Here is a 26809-nt window from a genome sequence, read left to right as displayed (position 1 = left end):
ACCTGTATAGGGATTTTACCCCATCCTAGGGTAAAGTGGCTACGCATCAGGGCAAAGTGGTTAAAACAAAATTGAGCATAACTATATTGTTTAAATGAATATAATATTGCAATTTTGACATCTATTCATCACTTTTAAGTTATAAACTAATCAGTACAATACCGGAAGGTAAATAATTATAACAAAAATAGCATATTTTGGATGTGCTTATTTTAGGCACATCGTACATTTATTCTTCCATTTTGCGGCTATTCTTAAAATTTTATTCCAAACAACACAGTAACAATTTATTAATATTCTTTATTGCTCAAAAATATCTTTTTATATGGTGTATACGTTAATATTTAAAAATTAACTTTTTACAGGTTAAATCAGATGAAACATTTTAACCGTTTTACCGATAACAACTTTACCCCTGATACAAGTCGTTATTGCGTAACTTCTAGTTAAGCTTTAGACTTACGATAAATTTTATTTTATAGCTAGGGCTTTAAGGAACATGTGTGCAAATTTTCAAAATCTAAGCCTATATATATTTCTAGTTAAAAAGAAACAAGAGGATGATTTTTATAATTTTTGGGTAATTTTTGGGTAAAAAAGGTTTTTTGCAAAAATATGTCAAACCGGGAAAGGTTTCCAGAAGATGAACCTAGGTAAAAAATTAGATATAAAAATACATCTTAACACCAAATTTAAAGCCTTTATGCTCAAGGGGTAAGAAATTATTCGCGTTAACATTGTTCCCTGTTCAATAGCTTTACCCCGGCCTACCGTACAGTTAATCCATTTTTTAGGAAACCTGCAATTTACTTTTTTTGCTAATTTGGATTTATTTTTTAAATTTAAATATAGATTGCCTTTTTGTTTCAATTTTTAAATGAATTACCAAATATGTTTATAATTTGAATAAGATACCGAAGATATTTGAGTTTAAAGATGGATTATAACCAAAAAAGGTATTTTCTGTTTTTAGTGACTCTTGGTAAGGCATAAAATACTAAAATGATGTTTTTATTGTAAATTAAATAGAGAAGGTACTTTTAAATTAAAAATAAGTTTTAAAACGGTAAATCAGTTAAGCAGACGATATATTTACTAAATCACTCAGGAGATATAAATTGACATTGAAAGCAAAAGAAGAGAGCAGTTATGTTAAGATAAAACTTAGTTTTATTTGAATTGCAATAAGATGGGGTAAAATCAAGCATTCAACCAACTATTTAAGGATAATTTTAATTACATCATATCACTTGACAAATATTAAATTACTTATTCGACAATTTTAAATTATGGTTATGAGAATTCGGAAAACATATTCAAAAAAATCTTCGCTTTAAGAATCTAAAAAAAAATTTGAATGATAATCTCTTATATTCTATCTTTTTTGGAGATTATGAAAATTAAAAATTTGAATATTATTTTTATAAAAAAAAATTTCTATCAATTTGAATAATAAAAAATCTATTCAAAAATGTACTCTTACAAAAAATACTTTTTATTTTTATTTAAAAAAATAAATATAAATATCATTGTCTTATTTACAAAATATTAACTAAATTTATTTTAGATTTGTGTGGAAAAATAAAGAGTGAGAAAAATTAAAATTTTTTATTTAAATAAATTATATATAATACAAGTATTATAAATATAACATATATACTTCATCATAATTTTAATACCATCATATGTTAAAATATAAGAACATAAAATTAAATAATGTAAAAAGGTGTATTATTATATATAAAAAAAATAAAATATGTAAAAAGGATTTTTAAAAAAAATTATGTTATCTCTTTAGGAAAGAGATTCCCAATGAAACTGATGTAATTCGATTTATAAATGGCAATGGAGAGTCTCCCTAAGGTAAAAACCTCCCCTGTGTTCATAATTGATTTTACGAATAAGAGAATCGAGTTCCTTGAATAAGGTTAATGCACAGCTACCTAATGTAGAGGAGATTATAGGTATAAAAATGTGTTCATTGGATATTTCTAAATATTTATTAATTTTAGAAGAAAGAAAAAAGGAAGACCTCAGAACACTAAAATAAAGAAATATTAAAATGTTCATTTATTTACTTTTACTATGCGCGATTTGAATAAACAGAATTAAATGAATGCGCGATTTGAATAAACAGAATTAAATGAATGTACGTTACATTATAAACATATACTATTTATTAACCAAAATATATAATATATTAATTTATTAATTTCTATAATATAATATTCTCCCTCTACTAAAAAAGCCTTCTCATAAGTTTATCTAAGCAGTCATAGAGAGTTTGTTGTCCAAATGGTTTATCGTTTTGGTTGTCAATGTTGCATCAGTCACATCTTAATCGTTGGCTAGTTTAAATCGTAAGCTTGATATCCTTATCGAAAGTTGTCTCCATAAATCATGATTTTGTCATATAGCTTGCTTGGTAGTACTCAGTTGTTATTATTAACATTTTTCAAAATTGTTATCATCAGTAAGTTGCGAATAATGAAAAATAATAATTCATCAAGTTGGATATAAAATAAGTGAAGAATGATAAATCAATAAGATTGTTATTAATATTTTTAGCGTTTTAATTTTTAGCGTTTTAGTGTCCAATTTATTTTTTCGCGTTTTAGTGTTTAAATTTATTTTTATTTATAAATTAATATTTTCAATAATATTATTCACATTTCCCTCTCTTTAAAAAAAAATTTTAATTTCACACCCTAATTTTAATTCAATAAGTGTTTTTTTTTAAATAATAATTCTTCATATTAGGATTTTTAATAGTTTAACTTTTTAATATTTTTAATTATAGAAAGCCCGTCAAAAATGACGGGGAATTAGATTTTTATTCATTTTTTTACGATAGATGTCATGCCAGATCCCTCACAATATTAGGAAGCATATAATTATAAAAGTTTATCCAGCCCAGCTCAATTAAGGATATTCCCATGTCAGGTGCAAGCTAATATAAATTTTGAGGTTCCAAGCCCAGTCGTATCCAATATAATTATGAAAATTTTTTCCTACCTAGAAGATAGTTAAATTTTTAATTGTTTATCATCACATGAAGGGGAATTATATGATTTACCAATAAGTTTAAGATGTAAAAAAAAACATGTGAATTCGGTATGAAGGGAAACTGGGAAGGCCTGGGCAAACCACTTATTAGAGAATCATGACAAATAAAATAAAAATAACCGACTCTTATACTTTTTGGTAATATGATCAATTATAATTATATATAAAAAATAAATTTTTGTTTATTATATAGGTTTATTGTAGCTTTTCGGATAAATTTAATGTATGTCTTGCATTTCTCAAATTATTTGTCTATATTTTATTTTAAATATAAAAAAAATGCTATCTATTTAAATAAAAGTGCCATTAAACACTAATGAAACTTATATGCTAATTATATATATATAATATAAGATAAAATAAATAAATAAACCTCCAGAGGAGTTAATTTCAAGCGTAGTTCTTTATTATTTTGTCTACCAGTAACTCTAGAACGGGTAAGGCGTTTGTTAAATCGTCATTATTTTCTTTGCTTATCTTTAATAATATATTCATCATGTTTTGTAGCAATGTGAGGGATTAGGGTTAGCCTAGACAAATAAAGAAATCAGGCAAAAATATAAATAAGCTATTGTTGAAATTAAACAAACATTAAAATAATGTAAAACCGGTAGATGGGTCAATATTAGATGCATATTTCTAGTAGTTGGAGGGCTATCATCAGAAATTATTTTTGGAGCACTTATCAATCAAGCCTATTATGATATTCTAAAAGTTAAAAAATAACATGATGAATGTAATGTTAATAAGATAAAGGTTAATTAATTGTAAGGTAATTAAAAAATAAGATTAAAAAGGGGGGGGGGGGAAGAAGGTATAATTATTATATTATAAAAATAATAAAAATTAAATTAAAGGAATTGATAAGGTTTGGCTATCATCAGAAAAAAATTTTTGGGGGACTTATCAAGCCTATTATGATATTCTAAAAGTTAAAAAATAATATGATGAATGTAATGTTATTAAGTATAAATAGGTTAGGATAAGAATATTTAAATATTTTAATATACTTGGTTATCTTCTTAATTATTGGTTATGAAAGAAAAATATGAGTATAAAAAGATCATTAATATTTAATTGATAATATGAGATGAAAATTGATAAGGTAATCTAAAAAATAAAGAAAGGATTAAGTGAAATAAAAAGTTTCATTAATATTTACAAATTTGAGGGAATATTGTTTTTATCAATTCATGTATGTTAGGTACGTGTACACCATCTATTCCATTCATCTGTATGAATAAAATAAAATAAAATCAACAAATTAGTTGGAGGGCTATCATCAAAAAAAATTTTTGGGGGACTTATCAAGCCTATTATGATATTCTAAAAGTTAAAAAATAACATGATGAATGTAATGTTAAGGTTAATTAATTGTAAGGTAATTAAAAAATAAGATTAAAAAGGAGGGGGAAAAAGAAGCTATAAATTATTATATTATAAAAATAATAAAATTAAATTAAATTAAAGGAATTGATAAGGTTTGGCTATCATCAGAAAAAATTTTTTGGGGGACTTATCAAGCCTATTATGATATTCTAAAAGTTAAAAAATAATATGATGAATGTAATGTTATTAAGTATAAATAGGTTAGGATAAGAATATTTAAATATTTGAATATACTTGGTTATCTTCTTATTATTGGTTATGAAAGAAAAATATGAGTATAAAAAGATTTCATTAATGTGTAATTGATAATATGAGATGAAAATTGATAAGGTAATCTAAAAAAAAAAAGAAAGGATAAAGTGAAATAAAAAGTTTTATTCATATTTACAAATTTGAGGAAGTTTTTATCAATTCAACACCATCAATTCCATTCATCTGTATGAATAAAATAAAATAAAATCAACAAATAAAAAAAATATAAAAAAATACGTACCGATGACATGACGTATCGATGACCTGACGTACCGATGACATGACGTAACGATGACAAAAATTATAATATAGATATTTATGATTAATATATTAATTTGTAAGGTTAACTACCTAACTAACATCAATTATATTTTGGTTTAGATATCAGATTTATAGTATGGTTTTAAAATGGTCACCAATGTTTTTGAAGCTAGTAATTAATTTTTAACAGTAAAATAATAATCCCTAAATATTTATAAAAAATGGAATATTTTTGAACTTATGATAGCAGTCATCTTATAAGGCACGTGGTAAGGTGACAGGAGTCAAAATTGAACACATTCAATTCAAAATATACCGGGATAAGTAAATATTCTGATTAAAACGCTTTAAAAATATTTATACACCGATTTTTGTTATTCAATTATCTTATATTATGTAAAATAATGACAAAAAATCTAATTCTAAATAATTAGTATAGGTGCCATTTGAAATATATATCGGATTGGTTAAATAATTGTGGATCGGTGAAGTCCTAGTTTTTAAATGAAAATAAAAGGTAATATATATTGTAGAAATTTTTAAAGAGAGAAGGTCGTGGTGTGTGTGGGGGGGGGGGGGGGGGGTTATTAGCTTGAAATGAAATTTACGAGATCAGGCAAATTTCCAAAGCCCCCCCCCCCACTGTGCCTATGAATTATTGTAAAAATTAAATAATAATATAATTATATATTTTACGCGAAAGAATGATGATTAAGAAATTTTGACGAATTCTCTTTTTTTGGGTGGGGTTTATCCGGTGCAATATTGGGACCAGGGTTTTACAAAAATCTTCAAATAAAAATTTGAAGATTTTTTTCGCCCAAAATTTTGAGGAAAAAATCTTTGAAGATCAATTTTTTGCGAAGATTTTTTCGCTAAAAAAAATTTTGAGCTTGCTCAAAGAAGATTTTTGAGCAAAATAAAAAATATTTTTTGTAAAAAAATCTTCTATAATTTTGAGAAAATATTTTGAGAATTTTATAATAAATAAAATCTTTTGTAAGGAAATCTTTATTAAAATATTTTTGAAATTTTGATCTTAAAATTTTTTGGTAAATTCTTTAAAAATAAAATTTTTGATATATATTTTTTTTTATTTTATTATGTTAATGAAAATATTTTTTTTGAATAGGTTGTAAATGTGAGAATTGGTCATAATACCGACTGCATTTTTTTTAATATTTGGAATAAGTAATAATGATTATTTTAAAAATGTAATGTCATAATTTTAATGTTTTATATTTAATGTAAACTATAAAAGTGACAATTGTCATAATACTCATCTCAGAACCTTTAAAAATAATTATAATTTAAAAAGGCTAGTTGAGCATGTTTTGAGATGGTTTCAGTGATTGTAAAGCATATAAAGGTGACAATTGTCATAATACTTATTTCACATATGTTTTAATTGGAAATAGAGAAAAATGATTATTTCAACATGAATTAATATAATGTGTAAACTATAAAAGTGACAATTGTCATAATATTCATAACAGAACCTATAAAAATAATTTTATTTTTAGGTATTAAATAGGCGAGAAAAAATTTTTTGAGCATGTTTCGAGATGGTTTTAATGATTGTAAAAATTGTCACAATCGTTATTTTTGAACTTTTTTAAAGCAAGTAGATAAAAATTTATTAAATATAAAATTAAATGTGGATGTACCATAGAGCAGTGACAATTGTCATAATCGTTATTTTTGAACTTTTTTGAATTTTTTTGAAGCAACAGAGTAAAATAATAAATTGTAAACATGTTAAATTGAAATTTAAATGTGGATGTACCATAGAAAAGTGACAATTGTCATAATCGTTATTTTTAATCTTTTTTGAATTTTTTTGAAGCAAAAGGGTAAAATTATATATTGTAAACATGTTAAATAAAAATTTCAGTGAAGATGTACCATAGAAATGTGACAATTATCATAATTGTTATCTTTGAACTTTTTTGAATTTTTTTAAAGCAAATAGGTAAAAATATATATTGTAAACCTGTTAAATTAAAATATCAGTGAATATGTACCATAGAGAAGTGACAATTGTCATAATCGTTATTTTTAATCTTTTTTGATTTTTTTTGAAGAAATTATATATTGTAAACTTATTAAATTAAAATTTCATTGAAGATCTACCATAGAAAAGTGAAAATTGTCTTAATTGTCATTTTTAATCCCTTTTAAATTTTTTTGAACTTACAGGGTAAAATAATAAATTGTAAACTTTTTAAATTTAAATGTGGATGTACTATAGATAAGTGACAATTGTCATAATGGCCATTTTTAATCTTTTTTGAATTTTTTTGAAGCAAAAGGGTAAAATAATAAATTATAAACATCATTAATTAAAATTTAAATGAGGATGTACCATAGAAATGTGACAATTGTCATAAACGTTTATTTTAATCTTTTTTGAATTTTTTTTAAGCAAAAGGGTAAAATTATATATTGTAAACATGTTAAATTAAAATTTCAGTGGAGATCTACCATAGAAAAGTGACAATTATCATTTTTAATTTTTTATTTAATTTTTTTGAACTTAAAGGGTAAAATAATAAATTGTACACATGTTAAATTAAAATTTCAGTGAATATGTACCATAGATAAGTGACATATCTAATTCTCAACTCCCTTTTGAAATTATTTTAATATATATATTTTGAAATTATCACATTACTCATAGTCATATCCATTATTTTTAAATTAGGTTAATATGATCTTGTTGGGAAACACTTAAACCTCTGGGCAGATGATAATAGTATCATATATGTTAAATTTTTAGAGCCAACCGGAACGGAGTTGAACTAGAAAGATGCATCAATATAAACATGATATTTTTGGGAACAACAAATTTAAAAATATTTTTTCTTTAATCTTTTAAATCAATTTTAGATCTTAGAAACTACTATTTGGATATATCTAGTAAAATACGCCCCCCTCTGATTATACTATTCATACAAAAAATCTAAATCAGTTATATATATGAATTTTTATTTATTAAAATTTCAATGTAAACAATAACTTTATAATGAAATAGGTTATATAAATAATTATTTAAAATATCACATTATTTAACAATGTACGATTAAGCTATATAATTAAAATATCATCAAGTATATCTTTGTCTAATCTTGTCCTTAGAGAGGTTACAGTTAGTGCCAATGCACTAAATGCTCTCTCAACTGAGATTTGGGTGCAAGGAGCAGCAAGAATTATTTGAGATAATTTAAATAATTCTGCATCTTGGTGTTTTCTTGAAACCCAATATTGCAAAATATCTTGTGAGGATGGCAATCTTTTGTTGTATAATAACGATTTTATTTTTAGCTTGATATCGCTATTACATAATTCATAAAATATAGGTCCCTTCTTGCAATCACGCTCAATGTAAAGGTCAAGTTTTGTTTTTTTATAATCACTAGTGGAAGGCATAACTAGAGTTGTATTTTCTTCATGAGGGTCAATAGCTTGCAATTGTTTCCAAGTTGCAAATATATGTTCCTAAAATAAAAAGATGTATATTATAAATTTATTAATTTACCCTGGCCAATATTTTATCTTCTTCCAAAGGATATTTTCCATTTTCATAATGGAATCTATGATCCATATATATCGCACTACGAAATGCGTCATTTTGAAAAAGATAGCTTTCTCTAATGTTTAAACATTCCAACATACTTTTAGATAAATTATTATCCATTTCCTCCAGCTCCATTTTGCATTCTAGCCATGAAGCAAAAAAATCACCTATTACAATATTACTTTTTTGTAATTTCATTGTGAATTTGTATAATGGGAAAAGGACTGATGTACCTAATAGGATAATATCAGAAGAATCGATTAAAAAATGCTCCTTTAGAATATCTTTGAGATTTTTTTTATTTTGCATTATATATAAAAAAAAAATTTTGTAATTTTTAATTTTAACTTTCTTGTTTTTTCCTTTTATTTTTATTTTCACTTGTTTATTATATTTTGAAATAAAAAATCAGGAATTAATGTAATATAAAATAAAAAAAATGAATAAAATAATTGTTTTATTGAGGCCAAATAAAACCCCCATTTATAAATTTGGATGGGATACATTTATTTAATGTTTTTTTTTTATATTTATAAAAAATCAAATGTTAAATGAAGATATAAAAAATGCATTTTCTTTTCTTTTCGTTTTTCCCATTGTCTCTCTCTCTCCCTCCTTTATTTATTTTTATTTAATGTTTTGCCTTATGAATTAAAGAAAATAAAAATCTCAAAAAAATGAAATTTGCTGGTGCCAGCGAGGCGGCACCAGATTGAAAAAAAGTATTATATAATTTTTTTTTTATAAAATTGAATTCAAATTTTTTTTTAATTTTCATTGCTGTAATGGTACCCAAAACCGATACGTTTTCCCCCTTGAAGCAGGGAGTTTGACGGATAGCCTCTTATTCTGTTTATGGCTATTTATATTTTTTCCTGACTCCAATTGCTATATTTCTTTTGTGGTTTATGATAGGTATCAGAGTTTATTGTAGAAAAATTTATTTGATTGGGTTAAGAATTATTTGTTATACCAAATAAAACTGAATTTGAAATATTTTGAGAATAAGATGGTTCTTCCTGTGAGGAAAAATCTAAAAGATTATATATAATAAACAATATAATGTTAATTGGTACCAACATGTAGATGTAGAAAGATTTAAGAATAGTGACTATTTTACTAATTTTGTAATTTTTAATATCTTAAAAAATGGGAATTTTATTTCCTGGGAATTATATTCATAGATTCTTTTTAATGTTTACCTAATAGATTTTAAATAATAAACTAAAGTTAAAATTTTTTAGCCCGCTAATTGTTAAAATTTTGTAACCGATTCGCTCGCACTTTTTAAAATTATTAAGCTAGGCCGCCCATGGATGGGCTTCAGCTAAAAACCTGCTCGTTTCAGCAAATAAATTCTAAAATGATCATAATGATTATGACAATTGTCATTTTTCTATGGTACATCCTCATTTAAATTTTAATTTAACATGTTTACAATATATAATTTTATACTTTTGCTTCAAAATAATTCAAAAAAGATTAAAAATAACGATTATGACAATTGTCACTTTTCTATGGTAGATCTCCACTGAAATTTTAATTTAACATTTTACAATATATAATTTTACCCTTTTGCTTAAAAAAAATTCAAAAAAGATTAAAATAAACGTTTATGACAATTGTCACATTTCTATGGTACATCCTCATTTAAATTTTAATTAATGATGTTTATAATTTATTATTTTACCCTTTTGCTTCAAAAAAATTCCAAAAAGATTAAAAATGGCCATTATGACAATTGTCACTTATCTATGGTACATCCACATTTAAATTTAACAAGTTTACAATTTATTATTTTACCCTGTAAGTTCAAAAAAATTTATAAAAGATTAAAAATGACGATTAAGACAATTTTACTTTTCTATGGTAGATCTTCAGTGAAATTTTAATTTAATAAGTTTACAATATATAATTTCTTCAAAAAAAATCAAAAAAGATTAAAAATAACGATTATGACAATTGTCACTTTTCTATGGTACATATTCACTGAAATTTAAATTTAACAGGTTTACAATATATATTTTTACCTATTTGCTTATAAAAAAATTCAAAAAAGTTCAAAGATAACAATTATGATAATTGTCACATTTCTATGGTACATCTTCACTGAAATTTTTATTTAACATGTTTACAATATATAATTTTACCCTTTTGCTTCAAAAAAATTCAAAAAAGATTAAAATAAACGTTTATGACAATTGTCACATTTCTATGGTACATCCTCATTTAAATTTTAATTAATGATGTTTATAATTTATTATTTTACCCTTTTGCTTCAAAAAAATTCAAAAAAGATTAAAAATGGCCATTATGACAATTGTCACTTATCTATAGTACATCCACATTTAAATTTAAAAAGTTTACAATTTATTATTTTACCCTGTAAGTTCAAAAAAATTTAAAAGGGATTAAAAATGACAATTAAGACAATTTTCACTTTTCTATGGTAGATCTTCAATGAAATTTTAATTTAATAAGTTTACAATATATAATTTCTTCAAAAAAAATCAAAAAAGATTAAAAATAACGATTATGACAATTGTCACTTTTCTATGGTATATATTCACTGATATTTTAATTTAACAGGTTTACAATATATATTTTTACCTATTTGCTTTAAAAAAATTCAAAAAAGTTCAAAGATAACAATTATGATAATTGTCACATTTCTATGGTACATCTTCACTGAAATTTTTATTTAACATGTTTACAATATATAATTTTACCCTTTTGCTTCAAAAAAATTCAAAAAAGATTAAAAATAACGATTATGACAATTGTCACTTTTCTATGGTACATCCACATTTAAATTTCAATTTAACATGTTTACAATTTATTATTTTACTCTGTTGCTTCAAAAAAATTCAAAAAAGTTCAAAAATAACGATTATGACAATTGTCACTGCTCTATGGTACATCCACATTTAATTTTATATTTAATAAATTTTTATCTACTTGCTTTAAAAAAGTTCAAAAATAACGATTGTGACAATTTTTACAATCATTAAAACCATCTCGAAACATGCTCAAAAAATTTTTTCTCGCCTATTTAATACCTAAAAATAAAATTATTTTTATAGGTTCTGTTATGAATATTATGACAATTGTCACTTTTATAGTTTACACATTATATTAATTCATGTTGAAATAATCATTTTTCTCTATTTCCAATTAAAACATATGTTATTATGACAATTGTCACCTTTATATGCTTTACAATCACTGAAACCATCTCAAAACATGCTCAACTAGCCTTTTTTAATTATAATTATTTTTAAAGGTTCTGAGATGAGTATTATGACAATTGTCACTTTTATAGTTTACATTAAATATAAAACATTAAAATTATGACATTACATTTTTAAAATAATCACTATTTTACTTATTCCAAATATTAAAAAAAATGCAGTCGGTATAATGACCAATTCTCACATTCACAACCTATTCAAAAAAAATATTTTCATTAACATAATAATAAAATAAAAAAAAATATATATCAAAAATTTTATTTTTAAAGAATTTACCAAAAAATTTTAAGATCAAAATTTCAAAAATATTTTAATAAAGATTTCCTTACAAAAGATTTTATTTTATTATAAAATTCTCAAAATATTTTCTCAAAATTATAGAAGATTTTTTTACAAAAAATATTTTTTATTTTGCTCAAAAATCTTCTTTGAGCAAGCTCAAAATTTTTTTTAGCGAAAAAATCTTCGCATATTTTGATCTTCAAAAGAGCAACGATCTGTGAAGATTTTTGAATTTTGAGCAAATGTTAAACCCTGATTGGGACTCAACAAATGTTATTAATTGATCTAGTATTATCGATAAGTGGTTGTACTGTTTTTTGAATTAGTATTTAATTTTATTTATCATTTGTTTATTTATAGACTCAATGAATTAAAATTAACGATGAAATGGAAACTACTATATATTCTTAATTCATTTTATATTATTGATGTGTTAATTCTATGGATTTAAATATTCTTAACTAATTCTATATTACTGATGTGGTTATTCTATGGGTTTAAAAATAGATAAGATAACTAAATTATATTTTCTTTTATAATACTCATTACTAAATCTCACTATTACAAAATATGAAAGGGTAAGTTCCACTCACTTTTGTTAAATTACACTTGGGTACAAGGTTTGTTGGTATCCTTGAGAAAAAAATCAGCATAATTTTATGAAGGGTTGGCCTTCATAGAATTTCCGTCCAACTAAATTATATTTTCTTTTATAATACTCATTACTAAATCTCACTATTACAAAATATGAAAGGGTAAGTTCCACTCATTTTTGTTAAATTACACTTGTGTACAAGGTTTGTTGGTATCCTTGAGAAAAAAATCTTTTATAATACTCATTACTAAATCTCACTATTACAAAATATGAAAGGGTAAGTTCCACTCATTTTTGTTAAATTACACTTGTGTACAAGGTTTGTTGGTATCCTTGAGAAAAAAATCTTTTATAATACTCATTACTAAATCTCACTATTACAAAATATGAAAGGGTAAGTTCCACTCATTTTTGTTAAATTACACTTGGGTACAAGGTTTGTTGGTATCCTTGAGAAAAAAATCAGCATAATTTTATGAAGGGTTAACGGCCTTCATAGAATTTCCGTCCGCTCATTTTAGGCAGGTCTTTGATTATATAAAACAGCTGAAACAATTTCGGTTAAACGGTTACTTCTTTTGGTATCGTATTTATTTTATTTATGAAGCACTTGAAGCACTTAGTTGTCGACCTTGTCTCATCAGATGAAGAAGAAATTGTTGAGGTTTAGTAATATAATATTTTTTTAAAAAAATACTTTAAATTTAGGAAAGAATAATAGAAAACTCAAATCCTGAGTTATTATCAATTGAAAGAGTAACATAAATTAAATTATTTAAAGATAAATTTTTATAGTTTATCAAAGTAGTCTCCAATTTTCTTGAACAAAAGAATTCACATTTAGCAGAATTAATAAAACAATGTTTAAAAAATACATCACCAAAAATTTTTGAGAATAATAATCTTCAAAATCTTTTTAAAGATATTCGGAAACTTATAGAAAATAATTTGCCAAATCAAACAAAACAAATTTATTTTAAATTATTTGAACTAAGTATTTCTTTAAATACTGATAAAAATATCTCAAAACTAAATCCATCAAAACAATTTGGTAAGTTTTTTAAAATTTTATTCTAAATATATTAATATTTAACATCACTTTTTATAATGCTAATTGATCAAAATATGATTAACAATAAATATAGGCTAAAATTTTGTGTCCATTATAATAGAATTACCAGATCCGGCCAATGGTTGTTTTATTTATTTTTAATAATAAGTCATGAAAATTGGCCTGAAAAATTTTAAATTTATATATGAAATATCACAATATCTATAATAATATATATATAAGCCTTGTCACACTTTCACAATTTATAATATATATTTAAAAAATTGTCAATTTTGAAAGTGTCTGTGGCCTAATCGGCAAGAACGTTGCTTACAAACCTGATAGACTTAGGTTCGAATCCCAACAATGTATTTTTTTTGATCATTTTTTTTTCTTAATATAACTTGATGGTTTCATCCTTGGGGAGATGATAATATCTATCTATCTATAATATATATAAAAGCCATGTCACAGTATTTAAAAAATCGTGAATTTTGAAAAGCGTCTATAGCCTAATTGGCAAGAGCATCTCTTACAAATCTGAATTTTTTAAAAAATCTAACTTGGTAGTTTAATCCTTGGGGTTTGATAATATCTATAATCTATCATAATATATAGTCACAGTGTCACAACGTAATAGCCAATATTATTCTTTTAAACTATATCTTATTCGGTCCAATAATAAACCATAGCTTATTTAGTCCAATGATAATATCACATATCAAACATTCATTTATTTAAGCTACCATTACATATATACTAGAATTCTTAGTATCAAATTTGTAATTTATTTATTTTTCATTTGGACAAATTTATTTTTTGAAAAGCGTCTGTGGCCTAATCGGCAAGAGCATCACTTACAAATCTGTTGGATTTGGGTTCGCCAGCAAAGATCATTTTTTTAAATCCAACTTGGTGGTTCCATCCTTGGCAAAATGATATATAGGAAGCCGGACTTGACCATGTGATTTCATTATAATATCCTCTATCTATCTATAATCATAGGTCTATAATTTTGCAATTTGGTAAATCAATGGGTTATAATGGCATCTGATTATATATGATATTTTTAATGATGATTATACCCAAGATACCTAACTAGAAGACAAAAAATATAGCCCAACCATTTCATCAAAGGGTTCATATTTAAATTTTTACAGTATCAATGTTTAAATTATCAAATATTTCTTACAATAAAGATTTTATTGAAGAATGGATATATTTGAATTTTATACAATTATATATCTTTTAATTAGGTAATCTTTATGCATAAGTAAATATTTGCATTTATATGATTACTAACTGATAGATCATCAAGTTTGACAAAAAATTAGTATATTCTCCTTAATTTGATGATGGAAGAATTAAATTAAAAGCAATGCTTTATGAATTATCACTTTTATGAAATATCTTAGGTCTGTAATTTTGAAACTTGGTAAATCAATGGAATTTTTATTATGGAAGCAGATTTTGGTTTTGTTATTTAATACAACTCAAGTACCATTAGCATAGCTGATATTTTTAGAATTTTGCCATTTTTGCTTTGTATAGGCTATTCCATGTTATTCATGCAATTTTCAACTGAATATCTCTCTTATCTTTTCTGAAGATGCCTTTTTACATGCATTCCATAGTTTTGTAAATTTTCTCATCACTTTATAATTGTTGAATATATGTTATTCATATAACTTATTATAACATTTTTGATTAAATGTATAACCTTTTTGTTTTACTTATATATAATTTTTGAATTAACCTCCTATTATTTGTTAACTTAGAATATCTTTTTATTTTTTCTATTGTAATTTAATAACAAGGTCTTCAATTTAATTTTATATTTTGTACCTAAGTAATAAATCACATATTATTTGGAGGGTTGGTTGTCTGTTTAAAATTTAAATTAGGATGAACATTTTTCACTAATTTATAAAAGGCATGGTACTTTAATATGTATTCATGAATTTCATAAAAATGCCAGGAATTAACCAGTAGAATGATGGGTGGTTAATCAGATATTTCCCCTACATTTGATAATAAATTATTTTGAAAAATTTTCTCAATAATATAGAATGGCAAAAAAATGTAGATATAAGACAGATTTAATTCTTATAAACCCCTTACATTGGACTTATTTTTCTGGATCCAAGGAAAAAATTAAATATTATAAGTTTTGCTGGGCTTGGCAAATATTTTTCACAATTAATATGCGCTTGGACCTGGCTTGCGAAAAAAAAATTATTATGGTCATATGCTTAAAAAATTTTTAATTTTAAATATGAGTTAGACATTAGCCTGAAATTTTTTTTTTAGGACATGGCCAGGCCTGATCAAAAAACCAAGGCTCATGCTCAAAAAAATAGTATTCACTCTTAGTCTTAATGGGTTGGCCTTGGTCTAAAGTAGGGGTGAGTGGGGTTAAAATGAATAAAAAATAGAGATGATTTTTAGAGATTTACCTATCTCCAGGCTGGGAACAAATTTTTAAAATTACAATGGGTTGGGCTGGACTTGGAAAATATTTTTATTAATTATTTTGGGCTGGACTTGGGGAAAATTATTATCAGCTTGGATGCTTGCAAATTTTTTTATTATTAACTATGGGTCAGACAGTGGCCTAAAACAAATTTTTTTGCAGTCCTGGGCTCGGTCTGATCAAAAAATTAAGGCCCATGAAAATCTGATTTTGAATGTATTTATAAATTCATTATGATTTTTTAAATATTTTTTTTCAGTTCTCAATTAACAAAATTATTATGATCTTTCATTGGCCTTGGAACAATTTTTTTCAAAATTATTATGGCGTACCTTGCTTGGGAATTTTTTTTAATATTAGGTATAGGTGATCAGTAATATTTAACAAATGATATTGATATTATTAAGTAAAAACTTTAAATATATTTTGACTCAAACCATAGTATTTACACTTAGTTTTAATGGATTGAACCTGGCGTGAAGGGGGGGGGGTTATAAAGAATAAAAATTGGATATTATTTTCAAATATCAGGTAACAACTATCATAAAAGTAAGAAAAAAATTATCACACCCCGTCATTTTTGACTGGCTATCTACTAGTGTGATAATAAAAAGAATAAATTAAATTCATATTTTGTGCACATTTAAAAAAAAATGTATTTCATATTTTTACTAATTTTCTTTTTGCTTGTCATTTGGCATTATTTTAAAAGTTATCTATAAATCTTTAAAAAATTGTCTTCTCCATTTAACACTAGGGTCTATATCTAATTCCACCTTGAAATTGTGATCAAACCCGGGTTTTCATCAGCTTTTCTATATTTAACCAATAAGTATTCCCACCTATTTTCCAAGTCCTCTTCAATCTTCTGTATTCTAATAATTCTCGGAATTCTTATTTTGAAAGCTAGAATCCATGGTAATCCAAATAAATTCGACTCTGTTATTACCACTTGAAGATGACCTTCACTTGAATCCTAACAATTGTTTCACCATAAACGATTAGCTGTGAATTTCCATATGCTCTTAGAGATGATTATCCTATTAAATCTCAATTATGCCATAAATTTTTCATTCTTGCTGTTATCTTGACTCTGTTCATCATTTTCTCTAATACCTGGTATATCGAGTCTGGTGAATTATCATGATGATTATAGTGATTATACCACTGTTCATTCCCTTCTCTCATATTATTTATGTTCATACTGCAATTGTGTTTGTATTTAGTAATGAGTTTACCCCAATGCTCTTGTAATAACGAGCATAATGGCCTTTTCACACACTTGTGGCAAGTCACAAATTTAGCTGGATATTTATGTTGAAAATTACATTTTGTACATTTTTTTTCTTTACCCTGATAATAATCTTGTTAACTGCTATTCTGATTATTTAGTTTATTGGACCAACTATTAATTATTTATTCCTCTTGATCTTGGTAGATATTAGATATTTATTTTTGTTTCAAGTTTTTTATTTTTGAACATTTTTGAGGGGACTCCAAAATTTTGATGCACTTGAATCCTCAATAGCTCTTCACTGGGTTTGGTTTGAATTCATGTAAAAATGATTAAAAGGGGATATGTGTTTAATTTCCAGTTACTAAACATGAAATTTTGTATTAATAAAAATACATTAAATTGATTATGATATTTTTGTTATATTGATTAAATTTGTTGACTTAACCTTATAAATATTATGAATACAATTATCAGAATCTTACAAAAGTGAAATTGATATTAAATTATACTTAGCTCATGTAGAAGCCATTTATAGGTTAAAAACAACAGAGGAGGAAGATAAACTTTATTGACTTTTTTGGTGTGGAGAGATTAGGTGTGTTGGAGAGATATATATCCCAAAGAAATTGATAGATTTGAAGTATAAGGATTTTGTAGAGGCTGCAAATAAGGTTTTAAGAAGAATAATATTCTTTAACCCAATAAAGTTTTAGATGCAGACGAGGGCCAAATGAACAAATAGGCAATTTTCTAGTCTACTTAAAGAATTATGTAAACTATCAGTATACCGATAATATAGATGAAAAATTACGAGACCAATTTTTAGCAAGCATTGATCTTGTAAATGTTGAATACGAAGTTTGGGGGCTTTTTCTTGAAGTTAAAAACATAGATACATCAAACATTTCATTTACTCAAATATTAGGTTTAGGATTAATTATTGAGAGGGGAGATCATATTTTTATCATCCATTGAGCCCTGAGCTGAAAAGTATGCCCATTATTCCTTTGTCTATTCGACACTCTTCCTCAAAATGTAGGTTTGCAGAAGTTAAAGATATTATTCAAATATTTTATAAATCTATTTAATTCTTATAATTTTTAAGATTACCTTTTTATTCCATTTCCATGTTTCTCTAAAATCTCTCACTTTCAGAAAGTTTCACCAGAAGATTGGCACAATTCACCAAAGATTACCTATATTGAAGATATGTTCAATTCCTACTAAATTAAATATATTAACCTATGAAAAATAATGGTTTGGCTTATATGGATGGTGCAGTACATATAAGTAAATCAATCCATATTACAGAATAATTATCAAACTCAAGTTAGTAAATCATATAATTAAGTAAATATTTATCAAAGCATCAAAAATATTCACTTAAATTTCAAATTCAAAGGCATAAAGAACTAAATTCCATAAAATTATACCAGTGAAATCACAGCTGACATTTTATAAAACCAACAAACGCACAAAATGTGTAAAAACGACTCTTATTATATTTTGATTTATTATATGTTCAGCGAATATACTATAGGTTTACAAACTAGGCAGCTAGATTACAAAAGAGACACGTTTTATAATAAGACACAGCAAGCTATCATGCATAAACTCTTGGCTAAAAACGAAATGGATATGTCACCCCCTTAAATCCCTCCTATTCAATTATAGCTATCAACAATGATATTAGCATTTATTCTGCAAAATAAATCTATGATAATGTTTTTTAACATATATATGATACCTTTATAAAATAAAATTATAAGCACAATAAATTTGGCATGAAGCATAGCTAGGAATTTTTTTAAATATAAAAAATTTAAATTTTGGTCTGGTCCGTGGCCTTCATTACTTTCTTCCTCCCTCCACGGAAATACTTAGTTCCCCAAAGGTACACTTGGGGTATATTAAAACTTCTCCTTTGAATAACCAAGCATTGCACATGACCCCCCAGGCCTCTTCAAAAAAATGTCAGGTGACGCTCTTGATTGAAATGTTAACGTATAATTGATAAAATAGTTGAATATATCCAAATTAACATTCCTCTAATTTTGCATTCAATTTATGCTTTTTGCGTAATAGTAATATGATAAAGTCTTACACATAAATATATATCAGCATCTCAAATTGGGCCCGATCGTATAGCTGGCACTAAATCAAAATTAGGCCCTAAGCAAATAAATATTGAGTTATTAAAAGATCGACAAAACCGAATCAATCGCTTGGAGAATGAATTAAAAGTTTACTTTTTTACTAATATATTTATTTACAATTTGGCAGAAACCTTCGATTTGTTAGTCTGATGCACAACCCTTCAATTACATATCGAATTGAATCACGGATCTGATTTAAAAATCAGCTCAAACAAAATATACCAGACCCCTTCTATAATTAATCCAATTTTTTTAGCCTATTACTGATAACTGAAAATATTTCTAAAGGAAATAGATTCAATAAAGCAAAATTGTATAAATAATATAAGAAGGATTGGTTTATTAACAAATATCGACTGACTAAATAAATGAATGATCAAACTAATCCAACAGTTATTTGCATTTTTACGAAAAACAAAATATTTTCAGCAATTGGAAAACGCTATTAAAGAAAACCGGGAGAAGGAATTAGATTTTAATGATCTCGATAACGAGTACTCGCCTTATATCGTGGAAGATAAGTTAGAGCGCAAAGCCCTCAACGTTTGGAGACTTATTCGTAAACTCAAGGGTCGATCTTTCTCTTGTGGGCGGGTTATAAGGGAAAAACTTTCTTTTAAAGGTTGTATATATTTTTTTTTAAATAGAAACTTGAAACTTTTAGACTTATAAAAGAAGGGGGGAGGGTAATATTTCAGGGATCGAGTGTTAAACCTAAACTTTTAAAATGCTTTTATGATTAAAATATTAATTTAAATAAAAATGGATAGTATATTGTAAGTTAGCTTTTTATTTCATAGAAGATAAAAGCTGGTTTAAAACTTGATAATTATATAATATAGTTACGGACTATCCTGAAATAAATAGCGCGATCGAAAAAATGATCAACCAAGCTAGCTTCCTTTTCACATTCCCGGATTATGCAGATATCCGAAATATCGTAACCGAAAAAAATTTACAAAAGGGTTTGAACATAGCGCCAATCGATATAGAATCTATCTCACTATCCGCTTTCAAGTTAGCTTTATTTTTTTAAAGAACAAATATAGTATTTCATATTTGATTCACAATGAATTTCTGATTTGCAATATTATTGGTATCGAATAATTATTATTTGATTCCCTATCATGTCTTTTATAATGTAGCATATTTAAAGTTTTAGGATTTAATGAATATACTAGTGAAATAAATCAAAGTTTTTCAATATATTATAAGAAGGATTTTTTTTCACTCACGCGAACGCATAAACTCAAATTTTTCGATTTATATTTAATTCTTTTTTATACCTGGCATTTGGATGGTGCTCTATCTATTCTGACCAATTAAATTTGTTAATCTTTGTTTTTTTTATTATATAAAGAAGTGTCGGTCAATTGTTGAAAGACAGAAGAGGCAGGGATTTTAAGATGGATTTTGGTTCCCATTTGATGGATAATGTTGATTTATCTAATGATCCTTACCACACACACGATCACCCAGATCTCGTCAAATTATTAGAGAGAAATTACCAATTAGCTCAAGAAAAAATGGATCAAGTAATATTATGATGATATTGAAAATTTTAACAGGGATTTGGAACAAGGATATTTTATTGATTGTGTTCCATTCCGGTTTTGGAAAACGTTCATATAAAATATACATGATATTATTTATATTTTTTAATGGAACGCATTTTATATTAGAAATTAATATCCTGATGAGATACAATATTACTGTTTTAAAAAAGCTAAATCCAAACAAATTGATTTTTTGTTAGCTTAAATGGGTAACTTTGTAATAAATGAATTTTCATTACATTTGAAAAAGTATCCCTGATTCACCTAAACCTGGCAACTTTTCTATAGGGTTATTTGACCTGGCCCATAATTTTTACTCAGCCTGGCCACTTAAAATATTTTATACAAGTTGTATGACTATTATATTTTTTTATAAAGGAAAACCAGATAGTTTTGTATAATTATCTGCTTAAAAAAATTTCAGTGGCTTGTAAAAATATTTTGGACAAGTTCCCTGGCCCTTCTCGAAAATCTTTTTTCCTGTCACGCAAGCTTTGGCCAGGCGGCACTGACTTCTATTTAAATATCATTTATTTTTTTTTAATTAATTAGTTTATATTACATATCGTTTTGGCCAAATAAATTTAAAAAATGGAGTATCTAAATAAAATTTTTATTATCATTTTACACTTTGTAGCTTAACTTCGCTCTAAAAATTTGCTGCTGTGCACATGCTTTTCATTTATAAAAAGTTATCCAGTTTTCCTTCTGGTTTTATCGTTTTTTTTTAAAGTATAAATATATAAAATATAAACGAATAAATATGACGTTATTTTTGCACTACTCAAGAGTTAACAATTAAATTTGTATATTTTCTTTTATATCATTGATACATCTTTCATTATAATTAAGCTCACCTCTATGTATGTCCTAAAGGAGAATTTTATCAACAAAAGTAAAGAGGAAGAATCTTTCCGACTCAATTCAAGTTCAATTAGTTCAGGAAAAAAAGAAATACCAATTCAAACAGATGAGGAAATTGTTATAATGGAAGATCTCACTAGTAATTATTATATACGTTGCAATTTATTCAATCTAAACAACTACTATTTAAAACGATGTAAATTTCTTATTTTTTAAAAAAATAATTTTGCAATATAAGGTGAAACGGTTCTTGTCGCGACAAAAAGTTATTTTGATCCACCCCTTAAAGTTGACGAGATTATTGACAATAAAACGATATCGGTTTCAACGAATAAAGTTTCAAATGATGTAATTTTAGTGGATTCATGTCTATCTAAAAATTCTCTCCCTGATTCCTCATCGGGTTTTAACCAGAAAATATTTATATCAGAATTGTTAACGATGCATATTATGTTTAAAAAAGTATTTCGATACGATACTAGTATATTTAACAGTCTTCTCTATACTTGTCAAAAGTATCACGATCAATTTTTTATCTTGATATTGTATCATAATACATTAACGATTCTGATTTATATAATATTTTTCCCATTTTTTGTAATTATTTATAAACCCTTATGGCTTTAAAAATCATAGTTAGATAATTTTTAGAATATAATTTAAAATAAGATCTGTCCTATTCATAAGATTACAAGGATATTAAATTTATTTTTATAATAAAAGAAAATTTAAAGTTCTGTGAGGGTATTTTATTCTAATTTAAAAAAATAATAATTAAATTTTAAGATAATGAATCAACTTGCCAAGACGATATTTTCAATCAACCTTCCACATCTATGATATTGTTAAGTGATTAGCAAATTTATTTAGTAATGTTATGTCAACCATTTATAACTGATTTTAGGGCGGTTGTATTATTGAAAGTATTTATATGCAACGATCAAATTTTTATATAAAAATAATAGATGAAGTAATTATATTCTGACTTTCAAATAATATTATCTTTGTTGAAATTATTCCAAGAATTTTTAAAAACTTTAATAAATTACATAAATATATTTAATTACTAAACCATTTTATTATAAAATATTTTTTTATCCACATAAGTATGATGGTTATTTAAAGATAAATTTTTAAGTCTTTATTATTTATATCTACAAAAAAAACATAATAAAACTATATAAAAACAAAAAAGTCGTTATAATTATAAAATCTCCTCTTTTTATACTTTTTGGGAACAAAATCACGCGTTCTACACATGATATATAAAATCAGGCGATTATTTATAAATACGATAGATATTAAACAAAATAATTTTAAAAAAAATATATATTTTATGCTAATACATGAGTAAGCAATATTAATTTTTAATGATATAACAGTTATTAATTATTTATTTAATTTTATATATGTTTTCGAGGTCAACACGACATGTTCAATGCAATCATAATACTAATACCAACAGAATTTACTTATTTAACATAGACACTTAAAATCAGCCCTTCCCCTACCTCATAAAGTAATTAATTATATGCGTAGTTCTCGGGTTAGGTTTTTACTTTACCCAACTGTTTTTATCTTAGCCTATGGACATTTAAATGACTGTCTAACGGGCTGTTGTTGGTACAAGTATATATGGTTTGCCTACAAACGTGTAGAAGGCTTTTAAATTGATTTCATGGTTTCAATTCCTGGATGACGCATATGGAGGTGCCTTAAAAATTCTTTAAGCAAGACATTTGGAATAACTAATCTCATTCTATTATACCGTTATCTAAGGATAGCTCATTTCTTTACTTGCAAACGGTTGGAGTTCTGAATCTGCGTTATTATCAAATCCTGACCAAGCTAGATCTATATAATTTTTTACCTTATTTAGCTTATCTTTATTGATCTCCTATTTGAGCCGTTATCATACCATTCATGTTAATACTTGGTATTTCCCGAGCGTACTTTGCCTCATTATTCATTTCCGTTACCTTCATGGGTAATCGTGATAGTGACTTTTATATATTATTTTAAAATTATAATTAACCATTTTCCAGACCCATCTTGATAGTCGGTTATTCACAATTTTGGTCAGATTTCGATTATTTCCTAAGCCTCTTCAATGGCTTGTGGTTCTTAAAATCGCTCATCAGTATTAAGCAACTTGAATATTTATTATGATAAACATGTTTATTATCAAATATATATTTAACAATGCCTCCTCATTTTTAATTTTTCACACAACTTAATTTATTCCAGTTAGATGGAAATAAGGTATACCCAGCGTAGCACTGTTTAACCTTCAACTATAGAGGGAATAGCTCTATCAATCACGTATCACCTAAATATATATTTTTCTCTAAGTGTTCATGATTACAAATAATTTTGCCAGAAGTTTGTTTATATTTAATTATCATAATCTACAACTTTAAAAAATAATTAAATATTCATTTTTCTTTCAAATTTTAATTTAATTTTTTATTAAAAGAAATTCCAAATATTTTTTTCTTTCAAATTTTGATTTAATTTTTTATTAGAAAAAAAAGTTCTAAAATTTGTGGGTCTAATAAAAATTTAAAGCTGAATATATTTTTGCTCCCCAAGTAAAATAGAATGTGCAAAAAATACTTGATATTTTGCCTACTTAAAAATTTCTTGCATTCGAAAATTCGAAGACATTTGAGTCTAGTTAAACTTTGACACTGATATTTGTATTTACTTAATTATAAAATTGTTAATTACTATGTTTTAGGCCAAGTTAGTTTTTGTTATTATAAAATTCTAAGACATTAAGTTCAGGTGCCTTATTTTTTACTTCACACGCAAAATAGAAATATTATATTTTAGTTACTGTCTTGAGCCAATAAGTTTTTATATTGGAAAAAGTTAAAGACTTCTGTATATTAAAAAGTAGTTTATACTATTTCTACTTTACATGAAATTTTTTTTAAAATACTCTTGATAAGCCAAATAGAGAAGAATGTTAATAATCCTGGCGGTAATTTTTTGTATCCATTTTATAATTACATATTATTCTGAAATTAATAGTAAAAAAACAAAGTGGAAGGGCATAGTGAATGAGATATGCATAGTTGAACCGCAGGGTGTTCAAAGCTTTTAAAGTTTTGGATATTTAAATCTTGTACTGGCATTATTAGTATTGTGCTTCTAAAACATTTTAAATAAATAACTTAAAATTTTTATACAAAGTTATAAAATCTTGAAGTCCAGTTTTTAAAATGGTTGTAAAGGGATAAATTGATAATCTGATAGAAATCTTACCTTTCCCTAAGTTCATCATATTATAATGTAATAATTTATTAAACAGTGACTAAACATAAAACTATTGTTCAATAATATATATTAACCTCCCAGTATACGTAGATTGCTACCATATTTCTAACTCCTCGTGCTGGCTCATGTCAGAAAAGGGAAATCCCAAAAATTGGGTTTTGTCAGGAATAAAACAGTCACCCCTTTACTTGATATCTCTTAAACCAAGCGCCTACACCCACCAGCAATCATTAAAAAACGACGATTTTTTGTATATTTATAATTTACCAAAATTTTTCATAGCGAGTTCTTAAGATGTCTCAAACTGAAACATTACCCAAATATATCACACATGTGCACGGTTTTTTAATAAAATTTATGAAAAATGGTGTATAGTAACTGCACATTATCATCAACCAATATTTTTAGTGAAAATTGAACTTATATGTGGTAGGAAAAAACTATCTTTTAGACCGATCATCACTTTGAACCAGGGTTCTGGACCCATCGAAATATGCAACCAGGTTTAGTCCAGATCCGGATTCAGGGAAAATTTTAAAAAGGGGTTCGGTCTAGAAAGTTTTATTATGGGTTCGGGTTCGGTCTAGAAAGTTTCATTAGGTTAATGATGCTTACTACCAAGTGAATGTATGGAAATATTTTAAATACCAATCCAATTTGCTAAATACCGACCAAAATTTATTAAAATGTAATAAGACCCTTATTATTTAATATATTAATACGGAATCACGTGGTCGAGTCCGGCCTTCTATATATCATCCCCCCAAGGATGGAACCACCAAGTTAGAATAAGAAAAAAAACATGAACATTTCCGGGATTCGAACCCGGGAGCATAGGATAAGTAAGCCAAGCTCTTGCCTACTAGGTTATAAAGGCTTTCCAAAAATCACGATTTTTCAAATATATATTATAAATATATTTGGTAGTGCCTATCCAAATGAAAAATGAACAAAATTCAAATTTGATAGATGGTACCTTAAGGTATTAAGCATCATTAACCGTTTCATTATGGGTTCGGGTTCGGTCCAGATTCATAATTTTTTAAGAAAATACAAATCAATATTATATAAAAAAATGTAAATAAATGTGATAAATTGGCTTTAGAAAGTAACTTATAATTTTCAAAAATAATTTATTAATATCAAGTAATAATATTGAATTAAATTATATTTGCATTTTTATAAGTCTCTTTCCCTTGTTTAGTAGATCTGTTAAAAAAATATAGTTGATAAAGATAATCTGAGATTATAAGATTAAATAACTTAAACTCAAAGTATCAAATCACGTACTAGTAAATTTAATTGAGATCATTTTAGTAATTATAAAATTAATAAATAATATTTATATATATAGTAATGTTATATATAATATAATGCCTTGTTCAAATTTATGTGTAAAATTTTAGATATATAATTGAATTTGTAATAGCTTAAAATTTTATGCGCGCTCCAGGAAAATCTAAATAATTAATTTGTTATTTTTATATTATTTAATTTTTTAAGGATTTAATTATTCA

General features: G+C 25.4%; 2 protein-coding genes and 1 long non-coding RNA gene across 4 annotated transcripts; 1 reads left to right on the top strand and 2 right to left on the bottom strand.

Moving 5' to 3' along the window:
- Nucleotides 1–1593: 1593 nt before the first annotated feature.
- Nucleotides 1594–2128, bottom strand: LOC135925056 (uncharacterized). The gene is made up of 2 exons (XR_010571508.1): nucleotides 2079–2128; nucleotides 1594–1943 (listed from the first exon to the last, which is right to left on the bottom strand). It is a non-coding gene; the product is annotated as an uncharacterized LOC135925056 (long non-coding RNA).
- Nucleotides 2129–8035: 5907 nt separating this feature from the next.
- On the bottom strand, nucleotides 8036–8844 carry LOC135924756 (uncharacterized). The gene is made up of 2 exons (XM_065459863.1): nucleotides 8507–8844; nucleotides 8036–8466 (listed from the first exon to the last, which is right to left on the bottom strand). Exons 1-2 carry the CDS (start codon nucleotides 8741–8743, stop codon nucleotides 8056–8058), a joined length of 648 nt encoding a protein of 215 aa, XP_065315935.1. The 5' UTR covers nucleotides 8744–8844; the 3' UTR covers nucleotides 8036–8055.
- A 4393-nt stretch (nucleotides 8845–13237) lies between these two features.
- Nucleotides 13238–23027, top strand: LOC135923926 (death domain-associated protein 6-like). Of its 2 annotated transcripts, none has more exons than XM_065458945.1 (10): nucleotides 13238–13337; nucleotides 13382–13429; nucleotides 13469–13724; nucleotides 19556–19677; nucleotides 20020–20212; nucleotides 20433–20607; nucleotides 20951–21125; nucleotides 21999–22149; nucleotides 22249–22413; nucleotides 22797–23027. In XM_065458945.1, exons 1-10 carry the CDS (start codon nucleotides 13275–13277, stop codon nucleotides 22865–22867), a joined length of 1419 nt encoding a protein of 472 aa, XP_065315017.1. In that variant the 5' UTR covers nucleotides 13238–13274; the 3' UTR covers nucleotides 22868–23027. The 2 variants fall into 2 exon arrangements, with proteins under 2 accessions (XP_065315017.1, XP_065315018.1); XM_065458946.1 differs by having other exon boundaries at nucleotides 13239–13337; nucleotides 22249–22358; nucleotides 22797–23026.
- The last annotated feature ends 3782 nt before the right edge of the window (nucleotides 23028–26809 follow it).

Source organism: Gordionus sp. m RMFG-2023, chromosome 2 (assembly GCF_954871325.1).
Source record: "Gordionus sp. m RMFG-2023 chromosome 2, tfGorSpeb1-WG-v2, whole genome shotgun sequence".
Classification (NCBI taxonomy): domain Eukaryota; kingdom Metazoa; phylum Nematomorpha; class Gordioida; order Chordodea; family Parachordodidae; genus Gordionus; species Gordionus sp. m RMFG-2023.
This window is presented reverse-complemented; position numbering and strand designations above follow the sequence as displayed.

Bases quoted from the DNA above. Each gene is read 5' to 3' on its own strand.
- LOC135923926 (XM_065458945.1), top strand. From the start codon at position 13,275: ATGAAGCACTTGAAGCACTTAGTTGTCGACCTTGTCTCATCAGATGAA. The intron at 20,608-20,950 runs GTTAGCTTTATT...TATTATATAAAG, and splicing joins ATCTCACTATCCGCTTTCAA to AAGTGTCGGTCAATTGTTGA. The intron at 22,150-22,248 runs GTAATTATTATA...TTGCAATATAAG, and splicing joins TATAATGGAAGATCTCACTA to GTGAAACGGTTCTTGTCGCG.
- LOC135924756 (XM_065459863.1), bottom strand. From the start codon at position 8,743: ATGAAATTACAAAAAAGTAATATTGTAATAGGTGATTTTTTTGCTTCA. The intron at 8,467-8,506 runs GTAAATTAATAA...TTTTTATTTTAG, and splicing joins AAGATAAAATATTGGCCAGG to GAACATATATTTGCAACTTG.